The sequence below is a fragment of the Hyperolius riggenbachi genome, chromosome 10 (genome assembly GCF_040937935.1).
Source record: "Hyperolius riggenbachi isolate aHypRig1 chromosome 10, aHypRig1.pri, whole genome shotgun sequence".
NCBI lineage: Eukaryota > Metazoa > Chordata > Amphibia > Anura > Hyperoliidae > Hyperolius > Hyperolius riggenbachi.
Window position 1 is genome coordinate 236722462 of NC_090655.1, and position 25352 is coordinate 236747813.

Consider the following 25352-nt stretch of genomic DNA (forward strand, 5'->3'; position numbering starts at 1 on the left):
GGTTGCGCTGATTGTAATATTACAGCAATATTACCGGTGCTTCATGCATCAGGCCTGATATATCTGGTGAGTCCTCGCTACTTAAAGTTGAGGTGAGAAATAAGCATGAAGTCCAGGAAAAGAGGCGGGTGGCTTTGGGAAACCCCAGGGAGTCAGGTTTAGCCCATCAGTCTTGAATCAGATCCGGCTGGAAATAGGAAGAGGACCTGTCATGAATTTCGGTCACTGAAATGATTGAACTTACATATTTTGCTGCAGCGAAGGACTAGACATTCATTTCTATTTTTATTTTTTTATTTTCTGGAGTGAGACATAGGAACCTGTGTTAGTTAAAGCTCACATGAGCCAGTTTATGTTTGTGTTATCATGTTTTGCTTTGGCCGCTGAATAAACTACAGGCGAAGCCTGCTTTATATAAGAACATTGCCTGTGCTGTCAGCTTTTCTGCTACTTCATGTTTACCGATATATTGTTTATATTCTATTAAGGACGGCTTTCACCCCCTCCCTTCCTTGATTAGAATGTGTTACACTGGATACACACACACAAATGGAGCCATGCAAAGGCGTAACTATAAATCACCCCTAAATCACAGGGCCCCCTAATGTTTCCATCATCATCTTCCTACCTTCTTGGGGATACCAGTAGCCTGGGGGCCCATGAGAGTCAGATAAAGGTGTTCACCTTGTTCCCCTCCCTCTAAGAGACCCTTGTTCATTTTACTTTGCATTCACTTGGTGCGATCTGTTATTGACCCGAGGAAGCAGGAACATCCTGTGAAACTCGTCCATAACTTTGCAATAGAAAAGTTGCTATCTGACTGGCTCGATCACTTGAAGAATTTCCATCTTAAAGTTTTTAGTGTTTTATTCTTGTTGGGTGCCTCTACTCATTAACTATCCCCTCTCACTATGTCACCCCCATCCATAACAAGTGTGGCCACAGCAGCACCCACTACAGAAGGCCTGGAGCAAGGATGTTTAATTGGTCCCCCTCTTAGTCCTGTGCCCCACTACAGCTACAGAGGCTGCACTACTATTAGTAATGATAAGAGGAGCTTGTGGTGGCAGGCACTCATGCTAGTGGCAGAGGCTGTATATGTGCAGGGCAGCACCCTGATGTTGTCCCTGTGTGTGCTCAGTACGTATAGCTGGCGGTATGTGTCCATGCATGTAGAACAGAGAAAAGGTACGGTAGAGGGAAATACATCCTGAAGTACATAATTTGTGAATGTATGTATATATGATGTGCATCAGAATAGCCTTGGGACCCGGCTTAACAGCTGACCGTCTTGGTGCCCTGTTGCTATGCCAACCTTAAGAAGGTGGGGTCTGGTGAAAGGACCGTCACATCAGTGGATACCTTAAAGAGGAACTGTACTAAAGGAAAGGAAAAGGGGGTAACAGCTACTGATTGGGATGAAGGTCAATCCTTGGTTAAAGTTCCTCTTTAAAACCACACGCCAGATTCATCCACATGTGCTAGCGGCCTAGAGGAAGCATAAGGCGGTAAAATAATGGTAGGCTGCACATCCCTCTGCAACCCCTGACGTTTGGTATGTGACTACCTTTGTTTCATATGTACAATCTGTTGATGGAACTTGAGTCCAATGCCAGGTACACACAATGAGATTTCCTGTCTGATTTCTGATCGATTTTCCATTCACTTCTGTGGAAAATGAATCAGAAAACCGATTGGATATCAGATTGGAACTGTCAGAAATAATGTGACAGAAAATCTCATCGTGTGTATCTAGCATTATAAACACACCATTGTTTTGTACCCAGCAGTGCTTTACCTTTTCTCTGTACTACATGCATTGATAACTAGTAGTTACACCTCTGTAACCATGCTCACTATCCAGGGTTTTAACAAACTAGCAATGGATAAGTTACTAAAGAGAAGAGCCCTATTCCAACACTTACTACTATGAACCCTTTAGCAGTCCAAACGTCATATGCATAAGAACCTGCAACACAGACAGAAATAAGAACACTAACGTTGGTGAAATGGAAGCTAGCACCAAGCCAGGCTACCAAAACACAGTTTCCTCCTTCGAAATGGTTTGGACACTACCCCACACCAAACAAAGCAAGCAGACACTTCATGTATGAACAACGTCCTCTGATGAAGGTGTAAGCATGCCGAAACGCGGCATGATGCTGCAGGCACTGTGAAAGAGGATCCCACCCCACCCCAAAGGTCTGAGATCCATCTGGACATCCCTGCTACTGGCCACAGCATTGGGAACTGGAGAGAGGAGAGGGAGAAAGGGAATCCTCACAGCCCGGATGTTGGGCGATATGCTTTTATAGCATTTACATCTTGTAAGTGCAATTCTTACTCTTTTTACCAGTAATAAAACGTTAATGCACCATAGAGTGCTCCTGTTTTATCTTGTACTTTATGTATGAAACCTAAGGGGGACGCCCATCTGCTGGCAGAAAAAAGTATTATGTGCTTAAGGTAAGAACGAAAAAGACAAGGGACTGATGTACTAAGGATCTGTAGGAATGCAGTAACCTGCAAAACAATTACCAGTGCTTTACTGGGCGCTTGATCCACCATGCCAAACTTATAGAGGAACTGTAGTGAAAAGGGGGTGGGGGGAAACCAATACATTGTAAAGTGAGAAGTAACAAAATAGAAGAGAGATCAAGAAATTATTGATATTTACCATGTCATTTGTTCATGTTGTTTGACTCACATTTAGCCTCCACGTCATCATCTTTACTACTGGCAGACATAAAAAAACAGACAGCACCAACTGTCATTATCTATACCCACACACCCCTAACCATGTGATAGGCTAAAAGGTTATTTTCCCACATTGCAACAAGGCTCCCACAGTGTGATGTCAGGTCCTGACATCACAGTGTGGGAGGGATTTCACCACAATATCAGCCATAAGGATCCTCCTGATGACCTATTAGAGAAAAGGTACAGATTAATCATGGGAAAAAGGGTGTTCGCTACCAATTGGGATGAGGTTCAATCTTTGGTTACAGTTCCTCTTTAAATGTTTTCTCACATCAGAGCAACTTTGGGTACCTGGAATTTTATGATTTTTGTACTACCTCCACAGCCCTGCATGTGAGTAAGTACAATAACACATACGCACTGCTCATTATCTGATACAGTTCACAACCACAGAGCAGGAGATCAGCAAAATATTGGCAGCGCTCGTAATCAGGCTGCAACTGAAATGAGCCCCCCAGGGACTTAAATACATCCTGTTTATCAAACACAGAGCAGGTGATGTCCATACTGCTGAACATGTTGTGTGTGATCAGTCACAGGAGTCCTGAGAGTAGTCTGCAGGACAAAGGAGAAACTTGGAACAAATATAAACTTCTCACGAAACTACAAACAGGCAACTACTGTAAAATGCTGGTGTAGATTTGATCCCACTCTTCACTGATCATGGCCGTTCTCCAGGTGAAAAATAATATTCCAGTAAACTAGCCATGATGATAAAAAGTAGATAAGATCTAAAAAGGTGAGTATTCCCTTAATGCCTCATAAAATAAAGTATCAGGCAAAGGTCAAAATGTATGATTCTAATTGTAAGGTTTATTTTTTTTTTTAATGGGATTAAACTCTCTTTTTAAATAAAAATACAAATTCTACATTGAGTAAAATGTATATAAATCATTGCCTCCAACATCCGCCCATCCCCCCCCAAAAATAAATAAATAACTAAATGACTAGACAGTCAGGAGAATGTACTTATTTGAACCTGCAGTCCCTTATTTGGGAAGCCGAGAAGGAGGAAGACATGATGAATATAAAGGAAAGTATTTACCATGGTGCCAGGCTTCGGACACAGGAAAAGGTATTATAGGTACAGTACATTTATTGGGAGGGTGCCAAACAATGTATTTTTTTATTCATCATGTGTAAAGTTTAATCCCGCATAGAATAAAAAATAAGAATGTGGCATGACTGAAAAAGACCAGCAATGATCTTCCAAAGGGAATTGGATCAGAAGCTCCAGCTCATGGCTTACTGTGTAGGAGACCAAGAGACATATGATAGCAGGGAAACAAGAAAAGCATGGCACAGGTCCTCCTGCATTACATTTACTAAGAACCATGGAAGGACACAAAAGACACACAAACTCCTAGGTGCTATAAGAACAAGTGGGTGGCCAGTTAAAGTGAACCTAAAAACCAATGAAAAAAAAATGAGTTTCACTTACCTGGAGCTTCGACCAGCTGCGCTGTGCCCTTGCCAGTGCTCCACGATCCTCTGCTCTCCCGCCACGGCTAAGTTTCGTTTTGGAGCAGGACTCTATTGCAGACAAGAATGCGAACGAAGCTACGCATGGCGAGGGCCGCACAGGTGCAGTGCCCTGCCGACCCACAGTCGGTAAAAAACAAAACTTGGCCGCGGTGGGAGAATGGAGGATCATAGAGGACCGGCGAGGGCACAGGATGGCTGCAGGGGGCTGGTCGAAGCCCCAGGTAAGTGAAACTAATTTTCTTTTATTGGCTTAGGTTCACTTTAACACTGCCACAAAAAACAACCTGGCAGTTGGGGTATTGTAAACAATGTAATCCCTACCATAGTATTTAATGCCCTATGATATCAATATTATGCATTTATATAGCACTGACATCTTCTGCAGCACTTTACAGGGTACATAGTCATGTCACTGACTGTCGTCAGAGGAGCTCAAAATCTAATCCTACTGCAGTTGTCTAATATCCTACCATATTACCGGTATTATTTATTTATTTAGCTCTGATATGATACAATCTGCAGTATTTTATACAGTACATAGTCATGTTACTGATAGAGATGGCCCGAACGGTTCGCCGGCGAACTTCCGTGGTTCACAATCGCGGCGAACCGGGAACTTTTCCGTAAGTTCTGTTCGCCCCCATAGTGCATCATGAGGGTCAACTTTGATCCTCTACATCACAGCAGGAACATTGTAGTCAATTAGGCTACACTCCCTCCTGGAGCCCCACCCAACCCCCTTATAAAAGGCAGGCAATGGACTCACTCGTGTGCCTGCAGTAATTAGTGAAGGGATAGCTGCTGCAGACTCTAATAGGGAAAGCTTAGTTAGGCTCTTGTAGGCTTGTTAGCTTGCTCCTGGCTGATTGTTATTGCTAAAAAAAGCACCCCCCAACAGCTCTTTTGAGAGCTAATCTTGTTCTTGTGATTTTTTTTTTTTTTCTTGTAGCCCCACTTGCATTATATACAGCCCTGTCAGTCAGTGTCACTGTGCCTGTCTGTGTGTGACAGGTGCACATGTAATACCCATCACTGCATATACCTACTACCTGTTGTGTTCACTTCAGTGCACCCACCTACCTACGTGAGCGCACACAGTGTCACTGTGCCTATCCGTTACCTGTCTGTGTGTGGCAGGTGCACATGTAATACCCATCCCTGCATATACCTACTACCTGTTGTTCACTTCAGTGCACCCACCTACCTACGTGAGCGCACACAGTGTGATATAGCACTCCGTGCATACCTGTTAACTGCACCTGTGTGACTGACTGCACATTGTTTTAGTCAAGTCAGTGCATACCTTTCACTTCCCCCCAATATGGACAAAACAAAAGGCAGAGGAAGGCCACCTGGCAGGTCTGTTTGAGGTCGCGCTGTCGTGATTTTGTGCGGCTCGCGACCAAAGTACAGTGTTCAGAAGAAGGCACGTGCCATCAACCCCCAATATTGTCAGGACGTAGTTGAGTATTTAACACAGAACACCTCATCTTTCTCAGCTTCCGCACGGAAGTGTGACATATCTTCCTCCTCCTGCTCTGATTCTGGCACCCCACTTAACACTCGGTCGGCCGCCACCACCAAAGTGTCATCACCCCAGGGCTCAGCGGTGGGGACATTTTTTTGTGTGTCTGCCTCAGATGAGAGCAATGCCATCTTTACTCTCTGCCACCAAAAACTGAGCCATGGAAAGACCAGGACCCGCGCAAGGGCAACTACCTTACGAAGGCACATGATTACAAAGCACAAACTGCAAAGGGATGACCGCATGAGGGAAAGCAGCACACAAAAGCAAATCCACACACCACAGTAGAAGATATGCAATTATTTCTCAAAAAAGGCAATACCCAAACTGTACCGTGATGTTGAAAGGCAAGTGGTGTCATCTCTAAGTCGCTCCCCATACAGCATCTCTGACTGCAGGCCGCTTGACTGCCTTCTCCGCCACCACCAACAGGGTCTAGGACTCCAGGCAGATTCCTGAATTTTTAAGGCCGCTGCTAGCAGCTGTAATAATTTTTCTGGTGCATGTACATGCCTGCCTAATTTTTCTGGCTGCACTGTGGCTGCAAAAACAAAACAAAAGGCATGTACATGTGCCAATTCCCCTTCGTGATCATTACCTTGCCGCTGTAAAGGGGCTTGCACATCACAATGAAGCAATGACCGCCGGCTATATGAGTGTCTCAGGGGGGTGCACCCAAGATAATAAGGTCATTGCTTTATTGTGGACAGACCAAATTTGATCAGCTGGAAAGTCACTGTTCTGTCATTCAGCTACCTCAGCCCGGCGACCATATGGGCTTGAAAACCGCCACGGCCTGCACACTGGCCATGGTGCGCACCAGTCCAGCACGGCCGTCACTACACAAACAGCTGTTTGCGGTGCGTTACACAGTGAGTTTGGTGTGTCAGTGTGACGCAGTACTCTAATTACACTCCCTGTTTGATGTATACACATGCAAGATGTTTTAAAGCACTTTAGGCCTGCAATATAGCATTCAATGTGATTTCGGCCCTTAAACCGCTGCTTTGCGTCAAAACCAGATTTTTCCCCGGGACTTTTGGCGTCTATTCCACTCCGCCACGCCTCCCTCTAGGTGTTAGACCCCTTGAAACATCTTTTCCATCACTTTTGTGGCCAGCATAAATTTTTCTAGTTTTCGAAGTTCACCTCCCCATTGAAGTCTATTGTGGTTCGCAAAAGTTCGCGTGAACCGAACTTTCGCGGGAGGTTCGAGAAACGAAAATCGGAGGTTTGCGAACCTCCCACACCGGTCCTCAAAGATGCTCCGTTCCCCCGCCACCAGCTAGTTTCATTTCCGGGCCACTGTGCCTGCGCAGGACGCTCTTGCAGACGCCAATGCAAACAAGGATACGGATTGCCAGGGTTGCGCTGGCGCAGTGGCCCAACAAAAACAGCTGGCGGCAGGGAAAAGAGGATCACTGAGGGCCAGTGCGGGTACACAACGGCAGCAGGGGGCTGGTAGAAGCCCCAGGTAATCTCTTTAATGTAGCATATATCAAACTTGAGTATGACTGGGCCACAAGCAAATATCACTGTTCCTCTTGGATTTCAAAAAGAAATACACTGAAAAGAGCCTACAGAATAATCATGGCCCTAACTGTGGTGCAGGTTCAGGGGCCCTGGAGAGCACGGCCTGCACGGGCCTATGTCCGCCTCTGCATCATATCTTATTCCTCAAGAAGTAAAAGTTACCTCTACTGCCTGTAAAAGCCAAAGGGCGTTGGCTGCAACTCCTATCTTCATCCACAAGGTGGCTACAAAGCTTCTAATAACTGGAACGCATAGATAGGAAGTAATTAAACCACAGACCGGAAGTCATTGAACCACTGTCACTGGGCGGAAATTCATGATCTGAACCTGAAGAACGAGGCACTTGCCATTGTAGGGACTGGCAGCAGAGGAGGTACAGTAATAACGAGATTGTTTCATATAGGTGATTGCTTATGATTATTATGCCGGTAACCCTCTGTGTCCCCTCCCCCATCACCAGCTACATCGCACAGCACATTTATCACAGCTGACTGACAATAATAACCTGGCAGACCTTCTTCTGTAGCTTCCTTTCATCCAATCTGCCATAACAGTTTTTAATTATAGCGGAACTGAGTTTCACTTACCTGGGGCTTCTTCCAGCCCCCTGCAGCCGCCCTGTGCCCGCAAAGTTACAAAATGATCCCCCGGTCCCCTGCCGCTGCTCACTTTTCTTCTCGCCGACTTACAAGTCGCCGTCCACTGCGCCTGTGGTTGCTGGATTTATATTTTTATTAGATCTCTATTAATTATACTACACCAGATCGGGCTCCCGGTGTCCCTGGGTTTTTCTTTAGCATGATCTACCATGTTATTGAATTGCACAACAGATATGATCCCCACTTGGCTACCCAATCTCAGCAGGCATAACCATTACTTCCGAGAAAGACTGAGGACAAATCAGATATTTCTCATTTTTGGGTAATGGCGTTATGGTGCCCATACGTGCTACAATTTAAAAAAAAAATTTCGATTAGATAATTTCGATCGATTATTCCGTTAGATCGAATATAAAGATTTTTCCAACATGTCCGATCAGATTTTTATAGAAAAGAATGGACAATCGTTCGATATGCTAGATCGAAAAAAAAGATTATTTTTGACATTTATTCTATTCAATCGTTTTGGTCGAATAAACTGGAAAATCAAATGTTTTTATTGCACCATGTATGGGCACTATTAGTAATAAAGGTTATTATGATAGTAAGTATTCCTAGCCGTGCTGAGTGTGCGGTGCTTGTTCCCATCCTGATATACTGCTGAACCATCCTGTCCAGATAACTGTCAGCTTACTATCTATCTACAGAGAGAATATTCTCCCAAGGATCACATGACCTCATCATCACTGAGGATGGACAAGGACTGGAGTCACATGACTGAGAGTATTTTAAACCTCACTCTGGAGATCATCTACCTGCTGACTGGACAGGTGAGGGGGATTCTAGGAGTGTAAGGATTGGTCAACACTAGATGCAGTACAGAATGCAATCCGTGGTCCGGGTTCCGGTTTTCAAAAACCAGAATGCAAATGTATCCGTGCTGCCCTTTTGCAGCACATTTCCAGTCACTTTACATTAAAAAAAAACATGTCCGTGTCCCATGGCCATGGGTGGGGGCCGCCAAGCTGGAGGGGTAGCAGCCAAGAAGGAGGGCAGCGTGCACAGCGGTGGGGAGGGGGGTTGGACCCCCCCTCCCTCACTTGGGTCCCCCCTTCCATGCTCCCCCTCCAGCTAGTTTGTTAAAATGATCAAATCTTGCAGCAAGCAGAAAACTCACTCACTTCCTTGTTCCACCGCTAGCCGTGTGACTTCCTGCAATGCCGCCCACTGAAGCAGAGAGGGCAGCATTGCAGGAAGTCACGCGGTGAGCGGTGGAACAAGGAAGTGAATGAGTTTTCTGCTTCTTGCAAGCTTTGATGATTTTAACAAACTAGCTGGAGGGGGAGCACGGAAGGGGGGACCGAGGTGGGTCCGACCCCCTCCACACCGCTGTACCCGCTGCCCCCATTCTGGCTGCTACCCCCTCCAGCACCTGCAATAGACTGTGCAAGTAGACTGTGAAGAGGAAGATGCGTTTTTGCATTGCCTTTCACTACCCCTCCATGGATCCGGGGTCCGTGAAGTCCCAGCAAATCCGGACTCTGTTCAGTTTTTCAAACCGGATCCCACGGATCCGTTTTTTGAAGTGTGTGAAGAAGGCTGATATTTTTAACATTGGTATCCGTAGCTCCGGTTTTGGTCCGGGCCAAAAAATGGAGCAACGGATACGTTTTTTTTTTAAACAAGTGTGAACCGACCTTTACATGATGTCGCCACTCTTATCTCTGTTAGTAAAAAACACAAATAACTAGGGAGGTGAGGAGGAATCTGGGAGATCACATGACCTCATGCTTAAATGTTAATCAGAATCATAAACAGGTTTATTCCCAGGCACGACTGGGTTGTGCCCGGAATTGGCTTTGGCACAAAAAACAGCTCAGATGGGAAGACAATGAACAATTTAGACAGTTGATGACAATAAAACAACCATCAAAACAATTTTAAAATTAATCATGATTGTCAGTACAATGATAAAAAGCAGCTTTAAAGAGAGTCTGAAGCGAGAATAAATCTCGCTTCAGACCTCATAAATAGCAGGGGCATGTGTGCCCCTGCTAAACCGCCGATATCCCGCGGCTTAACGGGGGTCCCTGATCCCACAAATCCCCTCGATACAGCCGGGGAGCGCTTCCTGGTTGGGGCAGGGCTAACCGCCACAGCCCTGCCCCACGAGCGTCTGTCAGCACGTATCTCCGCCTCTCCCCCGCCCCTCTCAGTCTTCCTTCACTGAGAGGGGCGGGGGAGAGGCGGCGATGCGCCGCTGATAGACGCGACTGGAGGCAGGGCTGCGGCGGTTAGCGCTGCCTCCAGGAGCGACCAAATGTACGACCAAGTCGTGCGGGGGGGGGGGGGATTTGGGGGTGAAGGGACCCGTTTAGCGGCGCGATAGCGGCGGTTTAGCAGGGGCACACATGCCCCTGCTAACTTTGAGCTCTGAAGCGAGATTTATTCTCGCTTCAGAGTCTCTTTAAACAGAGTGTGACATTGGAGACTGGAACACAAAAACAGAAAACCAGCCACTCCAGTTTGCCATGGTAATGGGAAAATTTTTCCTGGTAACAGTCCAGGGGGGAGCCGCTATATAGAGTTCAAGAGGTTGACTGCAGAGGGAAGGAAAGTCTTCCTATGCCTAGAGGTCCTGGTGTAGATTGCCCGAAGCCTCCTCCCAGATGGGAGCTGGCTAAAGAACCGGTGGTGTGGATGTGAGTGGTCATTTACAATCCTCAGTGCTCTGGATCGCAGTCTGGAGTTGTAGAGGAGGTCGAGCGGTGGGAGGGGTTTCCTGATGATTCTCTCCGCTAAACTGATGACCCTCTGTAGCTTGTATCTGTCACTGTTCGAGGAGCCGGCATACCTTACCAGTATGGATGAGCAGATGACAGATTCTATGGTGGCAGTATACAAACTTGACAGAAGCTCCTGGGCATTCCTGAATTTCCTCAGTTGGCAAAGGAAAAAAATAAATCGCACACTGGACTGGAGAGGATAATTCTGGGAGGTCATATAACATCACCCTTATCCCTATTAATAGACATCTGACCGGAGAGGTGAGGAGGATTCTGGGAGGTCACATGACATCACTGGTATCTCTACTAATGAAACACACACCTGATGAGAAGTGTGCAGAATTCTGGGAGGTCACATAACATTACTGTTGCTCTTTCAATACAGATCTTTCCTCCTGTAAAACCTGGCAATCATGTGACCATCACTGTTCCTTCCGCTCACTCTCTGGTACCCAAGAGAAACAACAAGCAGAAGATTCTGGAGGTCACCAGCAAGATCATTGAGCTGCTGGTGGGAGAGGTGAGCAGTGCTGGGAAATTCTGTAACTAGATAAAGTTTTATAAAGTGGGTCTCTGAAGGTTGTGTTGTTTTGGGTTACTTTTAAGTATTGGGGAGTTTCTGAACCTGGATGCAGAGCTTGTAAAGGTGCCCATAAATCACTCGATGTATGGGCAGATCGACCATTAGGTCCCTATCTGAATCTAATCAGAGAGAGATCTGTTGCCTGCCCATTTACTGCACACCAATTTTTTGGTGGTTGATTTTGAGAAATCTGCCTAGTGCCGGCCACCCTACCTGGCCAACCTCCAAGGGTTTACCCTTCCCCCGTGCCCAGTGTTAAAAGCCCACCGGTGTGACTTCTGGCACGGCATCGCAGTGAACGCCTGTAATATGTGACACAGTCGCGAGCATGGATGTCACATCACTATATGCTTGCTGTGACACCAGGAGTTGTGCTGGCTTAGAGGTGAGCCTTTATACACTACACATGGCATGGGGGATACAAATACACTTGGGTAGACAATAGCCTGGGGCTGGGGTACATCAGTTGTTGCGATATTAAACGGCATTCCCGCCTCACAACTAATCAAGCCCTTGCAACCGAGATTTTCCAGCATTCCCGATTTTCCTTTTGACCGATTTTGGCCCAAAATCAGTCAGGCAGCCATGTTGCGGCCCCGATATTCTTCCGATTTGATAACATTATCGAAAAAATCCAGAGATGTTTGGGCACCCTAAAGCCCAATCTACACGATACGATTCTTTATACGATTCGATTACGATTCTATTTACAATCCAATTAAATCCGACATGTCCGATCGGGATTCGATTTGCCATTGGTTTGCAATGGCAAATCAGATCGAATCCTGATCGGACATGTCGGATTTAATCAGATCGTAAATAGAATAGTAATTTAATCGTATCGTGTAGATTGGGCTTAAAAGTTGGTGGAATTTATCTGTAGGTAATGAGGTAATTATTCTGCCAAGATGCAACACTTTCTGCTCTGTGCAGCTATTTACTCATGCAGGATGAGGCGGGGGGCGGGGGGGGGGGGGGGGTTAAGGGCAATTACTTAGCAAGATGTACAGTACTTTAAAGGACAACTGAAGTGAGAGGAATGTGTAGTCTGTCATATTTATTTCCTGTTAAAAATGCCAGTTGCCTGGCAGCCCTGCTGGTCTATTTGCCTCCAGCAGTGTCTGAATCACACCAGGAACAATCATGCAGCTAATCTTGTCAGAGCTGACAATAATGTCAGAAACACCTGAGCTGCTGCATGCTTGTTCAGGGGCTATGGTTAATAGTATTAGAGGCAGAGGATCAGCAGGATAGCCAGGCAACTGGTATTGCTTAAAAGGAAATACATTGGGCATCTCTTCACAGTTGTCCTTTAGGCTGCTTCCACACAGGGACGTTACAGGCACACGTTAGTGCAGCCTGTAACGCTCCCCCAACGCACAGCAATGTAACACAAGTGGGCTGTTCACACTGCCCACGTTGCGTTACATGTAACACTGCACGTTGTTTGGAAAGTGCAGCATGCTACGGCGTTAGAGAGGCTATAGCCGCGTTAGACTGTTTGCACATGCTCAGTGGGGGGCGGAGAGGAGGTGCGGAGATGCAGCTACAGTAGCCGTGCACATGGCTACTTAATATTCACTGCACTGGCGGCCGCTGATTGGCCGGCGGGACCACGTGATGCGGAGTGTCTCGCTCCACATCACGTGGTCCAGCCGGCCAATCAGCGCCACTCTGGGAGACTTTATACAGAGAGAGCCGCCTAACGCGGCTCACTCTACCGTCCTCTGCGTTAGGTGCACGTTATGCGACCTTAACGTAGCACCTAAAGCAACATCTTGGTGTGCAAGTAGCCTAAAGAGAGCACCCAAATACACTCATTTAACTGGTGGAAAGTATTTTCTGTTGGAGCTTTCAGGCCCTTTTAGACATATACATCTGGCTGCAAGCTAATATGGAAAGATCACTTTAATTAATAGGAAATTACGCAATGTACTGCCTCCATACAGCACCAGTCACATGTTTGGGCAAACCTCGTTCAGTGTAAAAAAATTGTTTAATACAGAGGCGCCAGATACGGATAATTTGATTAAAAGTCGGTTAAAGATGGGGGAAGTAGTGATGAACTTACCTCCCCTCAGGCAGGAGCTTGTAAAGATCCAGAAAGATATGAACGCCTCTGTAGTAATGTCAGGCAGTTTGGCGTTAGCGTTGCGAATGCACAGGCGTGGTTGCAAAATTTTTCAGTACACTCGCTTGCAATATATATTTCCACCACAGGAAGTGGGTGGTAGAAAGCCTAATTTTCAGCATGTTTTGCCAACATGAATTTCATTAACGCGCATTACTGCAGGTATCTATGAAGCTTGCGTTGTGTGATGCGATCATCTGATCGCACTGCAATTAAACCGCAGGTTGCCATTGTGAATCCGGCCTCTAGAGTTTAGACACTTTCCTCGAGACAAACCTACCTAAGGTATGTACAGAGATACTTTAATTCTGGATCCACATATCTCTGTTCCCTCCGGTCCCCGTAATCACTCCTTGAAAAATTTGACTGTTAGCTAAAGTAAACTTTTTGGACAGGAAGAGACGGGCTTTTCACAATGTTCCTTCCTATAACCTTTCCATTTCCTGCTTAAGAGCAGTGAGTGTGGTGGGAAGAGGAGGGAACTACAGGATGGTAGGAGAAGACATTGTAGCAAGCACGCCTCTTCCTGGCTAAAAAAATTTTACTTAAAGAGAATCTGTACTCTAATATTCTTACAATAAAAAGCATACCATTCTATTCATTATTTTCTCCTGTGCCCCTCTGTGCTGTTTCTGCCACTCTCTGCTGCAATCCTGGCTTGTAATTAACAGTTTTAGGCAGTGTTTACAAACAAACTAACCAGCTTCTAATAGGCTCAGCTAAGCATAGTGTGTGAGTCATTCAGAGTGTGCAGGGGGCCTGCAGAGGGTGTGTATCGCTTCTACCAATCACAAGCAGTACTGCACATTCCACACAATCAAGCCTTAGCCCGACAAACAGGACAGAGGAAAGATACATTGATTTATTACAGAGACAGTGCAGTTAGGAAAGACTGCAGTAAGCCAGAGCAGATTAGAACAGGCATAGGAACTAATAGGATAGAAGAACTAAGGCTGAAAAATTTGTTACAGAGTCTCTTTAAGCCAAAAGTCAAATTTTTCAAGGAGTGATTACAGGTGCAGGGTTGGGTTCTATACAGTGAATAGACCTCTTCATCTATAGTTATATACAGTACTATATTTTGGCAAGAACCATCCCATTGGGAAGTCTCTGGATGGTCCAGAGACTTTCCAGATCCTCTTTCAGCCCGACTTGGCATGTATAAGTAAAGTCAGATATGCAGTGGCTTGCAAAAGTATTCGGCCCCCTTGAAGTTTTCCACATAATGGGTATCATTCATAAACAGGCTGTCGGTAGTGCGGGAAAACACCGTTCTTCTCCGCAACCGGTAATTAAGACTTCTGGGTGGCCATTCATAAAGAAGTCTGCCTGTTGCGGAAGAAGTGCGGAGGTTTTCTGGAGGAAGCTGGCGGCAGCGTGGCGGAAGACATGCGGAAACTTAAAAGCTGCCCGATTCCCTCCCTGCGCTGCTCTGTCTGATGCTGCTTGGGAGGTCCCTCCCATTCATTTATATGTATTCCGCCCGCCTATCGCTACTGTCGAGCAAGCGGTATTTTCCTTCCGGATACCGCTTGCTCTAATCTTTATGAATGGATGTGTTTGTTACTTTTTCTAGATTAATCTAGAAAAACTCCGCACAAGGCGGAAATGTATCGCTCTGTCACATTTTCATGCGGAAAGAGCCTTTATGAATGGGGCTTATGCTGAGTGGTCGGGAAAGTCACCGGTGTTAAGCATTTCCGCATGCGGAAATGCTTTATGAATGATACCCTTTGTCACATTACTGCCACAAACGTGAGTCAATTTTATTGGACTTCCCCGTGAAAGACCAATACTAAGTGGTGTACACTTGAGAAGTGGAATGAAAATCATACATGATTCCAAACATTTTTTACATATCAATAACTGCAAAGTGGGGTGTGCGTAATTATTCAGCCCCCTGAGTCAATACTTTGTAGAACCACCTTTTGCAGCAATTACAGCTGACAGTCTTTTAGGGTATGTCTCTACCCGCTTTGCACATCTACAGACTAAAACCCTTGACCATTCATCTTTGCAAAACAGCTCCAGCTCAGTCAGATTAGATGGACAGCGTTTGTGAACAGCAGTTTTCAGATCTTGCCACAGATTCTCGATTGGATTTAGATCTGGACTTTGACTGGGCCATTCTAACACATGGATATGTTTTGATTTAAACCATCCCATTGTTGCCCTGGCTTTATGTTTAGGGTCATTGTACTGCTGGATGGTGAACCTCCGCCCCAGTCTCAAGTCTTTTGCAGTCTCCAAGAGGTTTTCTTCCAAGATTGCCCTGTATTTGGCTCCATCCATCTTCCTATCAACTCTGACCAGCTTCCCTGTCCCTGCTGAAGAGAAGCACCCTCAGAGCATGATGCTGCCACCACCATATTTGACAGTGGGGATGGTGTGTTCAGAGTGATGTGCAGTGTTAGTTTTCCGCCACACCTAGCGCTTTGCATTTTGGCCAAAAAGTTCCATTTTGGTTTCATCTGACCAGAGCACCATCTTCCACATGTTTGATGTGTCCCCCACATGGCTTGTGGCAAACTTGAAACGGGACTTCTTTTTCTTGCCACTCTTCCATAAAGGCCAACTTTGTGCAGTGCACTACTAATAGTTGTCCAATCGACAGATTCCCCCATCTGAGCTGTAGATCTCTGCAGCTTGTCCAGAGTCACCATGGGCCTCTTGACTGCATTTCTGATCAGCGCGCTCCTTGTTCGGCCTGTGAGTTTAGGTGGACGGCCTTGTCTTGGTAGGTTTACAGTTGTGCCATACTCCTTCCATTTCTGAATGATCGCTTGAACAGTGCCCTGTGGGATGTTCAAGGCTTTGGAAATCTTTTTGCAGCCTAAGCCTGCTTTAAATTTCTCAATAACTTTATCCCTGACCTGTCTGGTGTGTTCTTTAGAATTCATGGTGCTGTTGCTCCTAATATTCTCTTAGACAAGCTCTGAGGCCGTCACAGAGCAGCTGTATTTGTACTGACATTATATTACACACAGGTGCACTCTATTTAGTCATTAGCACTCATCAGGCAATGTCTATGGGCAACTGACTGCACTCAGACCAAAGGGGGCTGAATAATTATGCACACCCCACTTTTCAGTTATTGATTTGTAAAAAATTTTGGGAATCATGTATAATTTTCGTTCCACTTCTCACATGTACACTACTTTGTATTGGTCTTCTATGTGGAATTCCAATAAAATTGTTTCATGTTTGTGGCAGTAATGTGACAAAATGTGGAAAACTTCAAGGGGGCCGAATACTTTTGCAAGCCACTGTATATAATTCCATATGTGTTCCTTCATAGTTTTGATATCTTCAATAATAATCTACGACAGTGATCTGCAAACTTGGCTCTCCAGCTGTCAAGGAACTACAAGTCCCACAATGCATTTGCCCTTGTGAATCATGACTGTAGCTGTCATACTCCTGCAATGCATTGTGGGACTTGCAGTTCCATAACAGCTGGATAACCAAGTTTGTAGATCACTGATCTACGATATCACAAATAAGTGAAAAGCCATTAAACAAGAAGATGTACCGAAACATTCGACTGGTGCTCTCAGTCAAAGCAATTTTTTTTTTTTTATTTTTTTTTTTCCTTTAATTGTTTCCTTCCATTTCCATACCTGTGTGTGAGAGAACGCGGAAAAGCCGCCGCGTGTGCTGACAGCAAGGCGGCTGACTCCGCGTCCAGCGCGGTGGTTTGCACGCGGAAGCGTGCGTCTGGTAATCTGAAGGAACGCGGAAAAGCCGCTACATGTATGGACAGCGAGGCGGCTGGTTCCGCGTCCAGCGCGGCGGTTTGCACGCAGCAGCGTGCATCTGGTATGGCTGAGTCTGTTAGTTCACATAGGTTTAGGAATACGCGCGCGCTGAGAGGCAGAACTTTTGTGGTGGCCAAGGAGGGATCAGCTGACCAGGCTGGTCAGCTGACCTCAGAGCGGGTAACCATTGGTCCATCACTTAGGGGTGGCGCCGGAGAGCGCTGCTCTATATATGGTTACTGCTGGCCACTCGCAAGTTGTCTGCCATTGCGAACACTACCTGGAAGCATTCAGACCTTAGTCAGATCCTACAGTGTGTTTGAACCAGGAGGACCTGGGAATTCACACTGAGCCAGATTACTTCTGTTGTTATACTTCAGACTAGTTCCAGGGTGTAGAGACCACGGACCTCACACCCAAGACTAGGTAACTTGTGTTATCATTCTGTTATACATCAGACTAGTTCCAGGGTGTAGAGACCACGGACCTCACACCCAACACTAGGCATTGTTTGATATCTGTTATGACCTATTGCTTTCCTGACTATTCCTCTGCTCTCTGATTCGGTACCACGCATATATGATATCCTGTTGCCAAACCCTGCCTGCCTTGGATACCGAATCGGTTTTCTGTCTTTGTACTTTGTCTGTCCGTGTGTTGCCGACAAGGCTTGCCCGACCTCGAGAGCTATCTCTCCCCTTAAGAGATAGTCTCCAGATCTGTCAGTGACATCCACCTTCAGGTGTCACTCACTCTCTGGTCCTTCCTACCTTCAGCCTGACTCCACCCCTTGGAGAGTCTCAGGCTGCTGGAAGGTTCCTGTGCTCTCTGATAGCAGTATTACCCATACTGCTTAAGATCACCTGCTCTTCAGGTGCGTTACTCAAAGTCATACTGTTACACCAAACACTCACCTTTATACACAGGTGTCCAGAGGTTAGTACTATATCCCACAAGTGGGGCTTGCACTCTTTTGCAGGTAGGCACTTGCCTGTTTTTAAGTAGCGCTGTTCATTTCCTTGCTATGTACTAATTTAATTCGTTTTTGGCCAGCTGCTCCCACTTAACAGCCATGCTTTTGGTGTATATGCAGAGCTTCTGTTTGGGTTCAAGGTGCGTTTGTAGTTCCTGGGGGGGCTCAACACATCTCTGATGGAGGCCATTCGGAGGCGGCCTGGTGTTGCACTGATCCACCTTTTGCGCAACTATATCTGTATTATTGGTGATTCTGCAGTTCATCCATAATCAGGTATATATCTGCATTCTTGGTGATACTGCAGATCACCAATAATCAGATTCTCTCTGCATGCTAACACTGATCGTTACACTGTGATACCCGGTTCTTGTTTACATCATGAGCCCTGAAATAGGATAACCCTGTGTAAAATGTCCTACCTCCATATTTGAGCATTTTTTCCTCCAATATTTTAGGGGGAGCTCTGGAGTTTGTTTTTAAGGTGTTTTTGTTCTTCGGTTTTCCTGGTGATGTTCTGATCATATTGCATTTATGGACTTCTTGCCTGTATTGTGTCGTGTGGTGCTAAATTCCATACATTTTATGTAGGGAGAGGAGCGTGTGGAAGCACAGAAGAATCAGGAGAACATTGTGAAGGAAGATCAGAAGATCCCACCCCATCCTCAGGTAAACGCTCCATGGATTATCATTGCTGGTTATGTTATTATTTATACATTGGGTGCCTGATTACTAGTATTATTTCTTCCTTAAACTATAAGGCGAGAATCTTGACTGACTGTAATATAACTATTAAAGAAGAGATACATTCTGAAGAGAAGGAAGATGTGATGGAAGATTGGTTGATCCCGTCTCATCATCAGGTAGAAGCTCAATGGATGATCAGTGTTGGTAGCTTTATGATCCATACATTGGTTGTCTCATTACAGTTATTATTCTTTCTTATTTATCATTCCTTATGCTTTCAGGGTAAAACCCTGACTGATGGGAATATTACTTTTAAAGAAGAGGTAAAAAATGAAGACGTGATGGTGGAAGGACACAAGGACCTCTCCACGTATGGCATAATGGAGAATCATCTGCCCCTCACATCACTGGGTAAGAGGAGAATAGGTTTTGTAAACAAGGGAGATGTATGAAGGGTCTGCCTAGATCCTCCATCATCTGATAAACACATAAAAACAATGATTGTGTCTGTTTTCTACAGATGGAACCAGTAACAGGAACCCAACAGAGAGAAGTACAGGTCCTCTTCATTCCCAAGATTGTATAGAGGAAGATCACAACTACTGGTATCAAGTAAATGATAATGAGAACCTAGAGTTTAAAAGTGGCTCCAAAGTGTGTGAGAATTGAGATTATATTCTTCTATGAAGTGAAATAGTATTTAATTATTTCGTGGCTTTAGGGAGAACTAAAACACAAGAAAGTAGAGGCAGAAGAGAAGGATGTAAGGAGCGATCACCAGTCTACGGAAGAGGACGACATGACACAGAGAACAAAATATATGGAATTTTCCCCGGATAGTAGCAAAGGTAAGCCAAATTCACTAAAGGCACATTTTCATTTTTTCATAAGGATCAATGTAAAAGCAATCAGAAAGATTACTCAATATAAAGATAAAACTAATGAGGAGATATTGTGCACCATTACTCTATCTCCATTCCTCAGTATAACATCATAGTACCAACAAATGGGGAGGAGATACTGTACACCATATGATAGGTCCATCTCCATTCCTCAGTATAACAACATAGTACCAACAAATGGGGAGGAGATACTGTACACCATATGATAGGTCCATCTCCATTCCTCAGTATAACATCATAGTACCAACAAATGGGGAGGAGATACTGTACACCATATGATAGGTCCATCTCCATTCCTCAGTATAACATCATAGTGCCAACAAATGAGGAGGAGATACTGTACACCATATGAAAGGTCCTTCTCCATTCCTCAGTATAAGATCATATTACCAATAACTGAGGAAGAGATACTGTACACCACATGAAAGGCCCATCTACATTCCTCAGTGTAACATCATAGTACCAACAAATTAGGAGGAGATACTGTACATTATATGACTGGCTTCTCTCCATTCCTCAGTGTAACATCATAGCACCAAGAAATGAGAAGGATCAATGTAAAAGCAATCAGAAATATTACTCAATATAAAAAAAACTAATGAGGAGATATTGTACACCATTACTTTCCATTCCTCAGTATAACCTCATAGTACCAACAAATGAGGAGGAGATACTGTACACCATATGGAAGGCCCATCTCCATTCCTCAGTATAACATTATAGTACCAACAAATGAGGAGGGGATACTGTACACTATATGAAAGGTCCATCTCCATTCCTCAGTATAACATCACAGTACCAACAAATGAGGAGGAGATACTGTACACCATATGAAAGGCCCATCTCCATTCCTCAGTATAACATCATAGTACCAACAAATGAGGAGGAGATACTGTACACCATATGAAAGCCCCATCTCCATTCCTCAGTATAACATCATAGTACCAACAAATGAGGAGGAGATACTGTACACCATATGAAAGGGCCATCTCCATTTCTCAGTATAACATAGTACCAACAAATTAAGTAGAGACCTTCAATATGATATTTTACTTTGATGAAGTGCAGATTTTTAGTGATAGCAATTCTACTTTTGATTGTGCTCCACTCTTTGCTAGAGAATATATAAGACTCCTTATCACAAAACATAATATATGGCTGCAGATAAAAGTTTTATTTTAGTTTTCAACAATCCATATGTTCCACGCTGGGAGAATTTCTCAGGTTTACTCTTTTTCAGGATGCAGGTAAGAATCTCCTACAAGGGCAGAGCCATTACCTAGTAAATCTTTCTTTGTAGAGAGGAAAGAGAAGAATCTCCATCTAGTTTATATTGTCCACCACCTGCCCAGACCACCACTGTTCATATTAAATCCATGAAGGTCCTGGGCGTGGGTCAGGCAAGAACAACTTGGCAGAGGATGTGTATATCTTAGATCACACACCAGGAGGGAGCTGCATCACTGGGAACATCCCTCACATAGCTTACATTGTGGAAGGATCAGTAGATACATCTAATCATGAGATATCTGTTGAAGAACCTCAAGTTGTTTCTTCCCCAAATGTCCATCCACAATGTGTTTATATATCAGCAGATCCTTCTGTTAAGCAGGAATCCTCAATGGCAATGTCCCGTGATGGAGCCACACCCGAAAGCAATTATATTATCCCACCTTCTGAGTCAGATCACAGTTCTGCACTTGAGGAACAGAAGAAGACCTCTCGGGAGCTTCCATTTTCATGTTCCGAGTGTGGGAAATCATTCTCCACAAAGTCGATATTTGTCAGACACCAGAGGACACACACTGGTAAGAGACCCCTTTTATGTTCCGAATGTGGAACATGTTTTGCTTATAAAGAAAGCCTCAGTGCCCATCTGAAAACCCACACTGGGGAGAAGCAGTGTAAATGTACAGAGTGTGGGAAATGTTTCAGTCAGATCAAGGCACTGTTGTTACACCAGAGAGTTCACACCAGCACCTATCCTTTTTCCTGTCTTGAGTGTGGGAAAGGCTTCAGTAAAAAAGGACACTTTCAAGTGCATCAGCGAACCCACACAGGGGAGCGGCCATTTTTCTGTGGAGAGTGTGGGAAAACTTTTATCCATATAGGAGGTCTTCGTAAACACCAGAGGACCCACACGGGTGAACGCCCTTATGCATGTACATACTGTGGGAAATGCTTTGGACAAAAAGGAACGCTTCAGACGCACCAGCGGATCCACACCAGTGAGCGTCCGTTTTCCTGTGCAGAGTGTGGGAAAGCTTTCACTCAGAAAGGAGACCTTAATACCCACCAACGAATCCACACAGGTGAACGCCCTTATTCCTGCTCAATGTGTGATAAATGCTTCACCCACAACGGAGCCCGTCTCAGGCATGAGAGAACTCACACAGGTGAGCGTCCCTTTTGGTGTTTAGAGTGTGATAAACGTTTCTCCCAGAAGGCCCTCCTTATCAGACATCAGCGAACCCACACAGGTGAGCGGCCTTTTGTTTGTTCAGAGTGCGGGAAATGTTTCTATGAGAAGAGAACCCTTGTTTCACACCAGCGCGCGCACACTGATGAACGTCCCTTTACTTGTTCAGAGTGTGGGAAGAGCTTCAGAGAGAGAGGCAGTCTCCTTAGACACCAGCGGAGCCACATTGGGGCAGGTCCTTTTCCATGTATAAAGTGTGGGAAACGTTTTCCAAGTAATGAAAGTTTGTTCTATCATGAGAAAACGCACTCCAGCCAATAACAGCCAGGGATAAACGTGTGCTGACATTTCTTAGCTTGAGCTGTTTTGTCTGAAATAATGCTTTTACAATAAACAATTGCTTGTTCAGTTTTATGGATTCTGATGGACAGTCATTTTATACCTCTTGGAGACTACAGCAGTGAAATCTCCCAGCCCCACCCCTCCTGACTCTATTCCTGCCCACTTTGGAGTCTTGTCTCTGTCCATAGGGCTATGCACAGGACAAAGTGACATCTTACCATGGAACTATGTATCTCTTTCTGAGAGCTAAAGTTCATATATGAGAACCGTCTGACCTGCCATATTTAGTCACTCTTTTTATCCATCTTGTGATCATGCAGCCCTGCCATGCTATATAGCCTGGAGGGTGACACCACTTTTCAATTTTTGCCACTCTGCATCTTACAGTGTCACTTCCTCAAAACCAAACTGCTCTTTGGATTGTGAATTGACTTTGGTGTATCAATGTATCAGTCTTTCAGATTTTTGGCTGTTGAATCAGTAAAGATGGGCGGGTCATTTAAAAAACCTTCCTCAGATAAGCTTACTGCTACCAACCAATGATCTGAGGAGATGCAGATTTTATGCAAATGTAAACACTGTGGAAACAGAACAATCCTATGCGACTGCTGCATTTGCTTGATCAAAAGCAAGCTGCAGAAATTTGCATACAAATAACCTAAGCCATGCATTATTCGCATCTCATTAACCACACTTAATGATATGCGGGCACTAATGTTGGTTCCTATCTCGGCTGGACTGGTGTAGAAATTGCCTATTCTTTTCCATCTTATTTCGCTAATGCCTGGACTCAGATATATATGAATGAATAGGGGAAACGTTAGATTCTGGGTGAAAGAGAGATACATAATTCCCAGAATCCGGTGTCTTCCCTGTCTATTCATGTACAGTTTTGTGTCGCTACCGTATGCATATATCAGAGCATTATTTATCTATCAGGACATTTATAAATAATGTTCAGTTTTTGCTATATGAAAAAAATGATTATTTAATTTGCACTAATTCATAAATCCTCTTCTGAGTAAAGCTATGCACAGACGCTGGTTTGAACTCAGCTGAGAATGGCGAGTGACTCCAGTGTGTGTACACCGGCTGCCTGCTATAGATTCTGCTTACTTAATTGATCTCTGATGCCCGAGCACTGCCTGATCGCCTTGTTCTCCCCACTTTCCCACCTGTGGTAAACTGCTTCGCCACTCGCCGCTTGTCTCCTCGCCCCCCTCCACAGCAACAGGAGCATCGCTAGCCTGGAGGCTAGTGAAACGTCTGTACAGCATCAGCACTGCACTGTTGCCCAAGGGATTGTGTGCCAATCTCTGTTGGGCAACAGAAATGCCTCTGCGTGTACAAGACTTAACCAGCGGGCCTGCTCATTCCTAGTCTCAAACACCCCCTCCCTCTGGTCACATGGGCATGCAGGGGGAAGCGTGATTGCTCTGTAAGGTGAAGCCACTCCTTCTCTGCTGGCCTATAGCCTATCATGGCTGTTAAGGAGGATCAGACAGACTCTGCAGAGAGGGAGTGAGAAGGCAGATAGATGGAGGTTGCTGAGGAGGAAATAGGCCCAGTGCACACCAAAACCGCTAGCAGATCCGCAATACGCTAGCGGTTTTGGGAGCTGATTTCAGAGCGATTCTAGGTATGTTTAGACAGGTTTTCTAAACATACCTAGCGGTTTTGCGTGCGTTTTTGTGTAGCAGATTACACATATTGTTACAGTAAAAGCTGTTACTGAACAGCTACTGTAACAAAAATGCCTGGCAAACCGCTCTGAACTAGCGTTTTTCAGAGCGGTTTGCATTTTTCCTATACTTTACATTGAGGACGAAACGCTTCCGAAAACCGCAAACGCGCAGCAGGAGGCGCGTTTGCGGCTTGGCAAAAACCGCAAACCGCCGGTGTGCACCATCCCATTGCAATACATTAGACAAGCGTTTTTAGAGGCGGATGCGGCCGGCGGATCGCTCCAAAAACCGCTCGGTGTGCACTGGGCCATAGGTAGCAATTAATTAGTGAAGCATTTCTTTTTTTTATCACAACAACTGCAAGAATTTTTTCCCCACAAAACTGTTTTTATGCCAGGATTAATTTCAAATAGCATTCTATGAAATGTCTGTACAAAACTCTCCCAATTTCCTCAAAACCTTATGTTATGAACTATTTCACCCTATGGGGTTGATTCACAAAGATGACTTATTGTTCACCACACCTGTATGGAGAGATAATTCATGAGATGAATCTTCAGTTAAGTCAGTTAAGAAGAGATAAACAATGAGTTAAGTTAGATAAGGAGAGATAAATCATGAGTTAAATTAAATAAGGAGAGATTAATCAGGAATTTAGTAATTTTAAAGTGGACCCGAACTCTTGCACAGGACAGAGGGAAAACATAGAGAAATGCACCCTGTATGTATTTAGAGAGTTTAGCCTGTCTAATTCCCCCTCATCTGTGACTAATCACAACTTGATCTATCAGCTGGCTGCTTCTGCAGAGCAGCTAATTTGTAAACACAGGGTGTTAACCCTATGCCTGCTTCCGTGAAAGCAGGAAGTAGACACACTGCAGATTTATTGCAGGATTTGTATCCGCTGTAACAAATACATGTTTTCTTCAAAGGTTATTATGCTGTTGCTTATCTTTTACAGCAGAGAGGAAGTTCTGAGTTCAGGTCCACTTTAAGGAGAGATAAATTGTGAGTTAATTAGTAAGGTGAGACAATTGAAGTGAAAAGCTTTTTTTGTAACTCAGCCCCCATCGAAGAATAATCTCTCCTAAAGGGGCCCATACACTTGTCGATTTCAGCCATCGATTGATCTATCGATTCTATAGAATCGATCAGAAATCGATTCTTTCAAATCGATCGATCGA

The 25352-nt window shown here is 44.8% G+C and overlaps 1 protein-coding gene across 1 annotated transcript in view; it reads left to right on the forward strand.

Moving 5' to 3' along the window:
* Nucleotides 1-22553, forward strand: part of LOC137536958 (zinc finger protein 721-like) — a 67889-nt gene extending 45336 nt beyond the window's left edge. The window contains exons 8-16 of the mRNA XM_068259124.1: nucleotides 7382-7523; nucleotides 8610-8732; nucleotides 11074-11208; nucleotides 18725-18802; nucleotides 18895-18996; nucleotides 19102-19231; nucleotides 19341-19432; nucleotides 19542-19668; nucleotides 21315-22553. Of these exons, the coding sequence (XP_068115225.1) occupies nucleotides 7382-7523; nucleotides 8610-8732; nucleotides 11074-11208; nucleotides 18725-18802; nucleotides 18895-18996; nucleotides 19102-19231; nucleotides 19341-19432; nucleotides 19542-19668; nucleotides 21315-22462 (2077 nt within the window). The 3' untranslated portion in view covers nucleotides 22463-22553. The remainder of the gene's footprint in view (nucleotides 1-7381; nucleotides 7524-8609; nucleotides 8733-11073; nucleotides 11209-18724; nucleotides 18803-18894; nucleotides 18997-19101; nucleotides 19232-19340; nucleotides 19433-19541; nucleotides 19669-21314) is intronic.
* Nucleotides 22554-25352: the final 2799 nt, after the last annotated feature.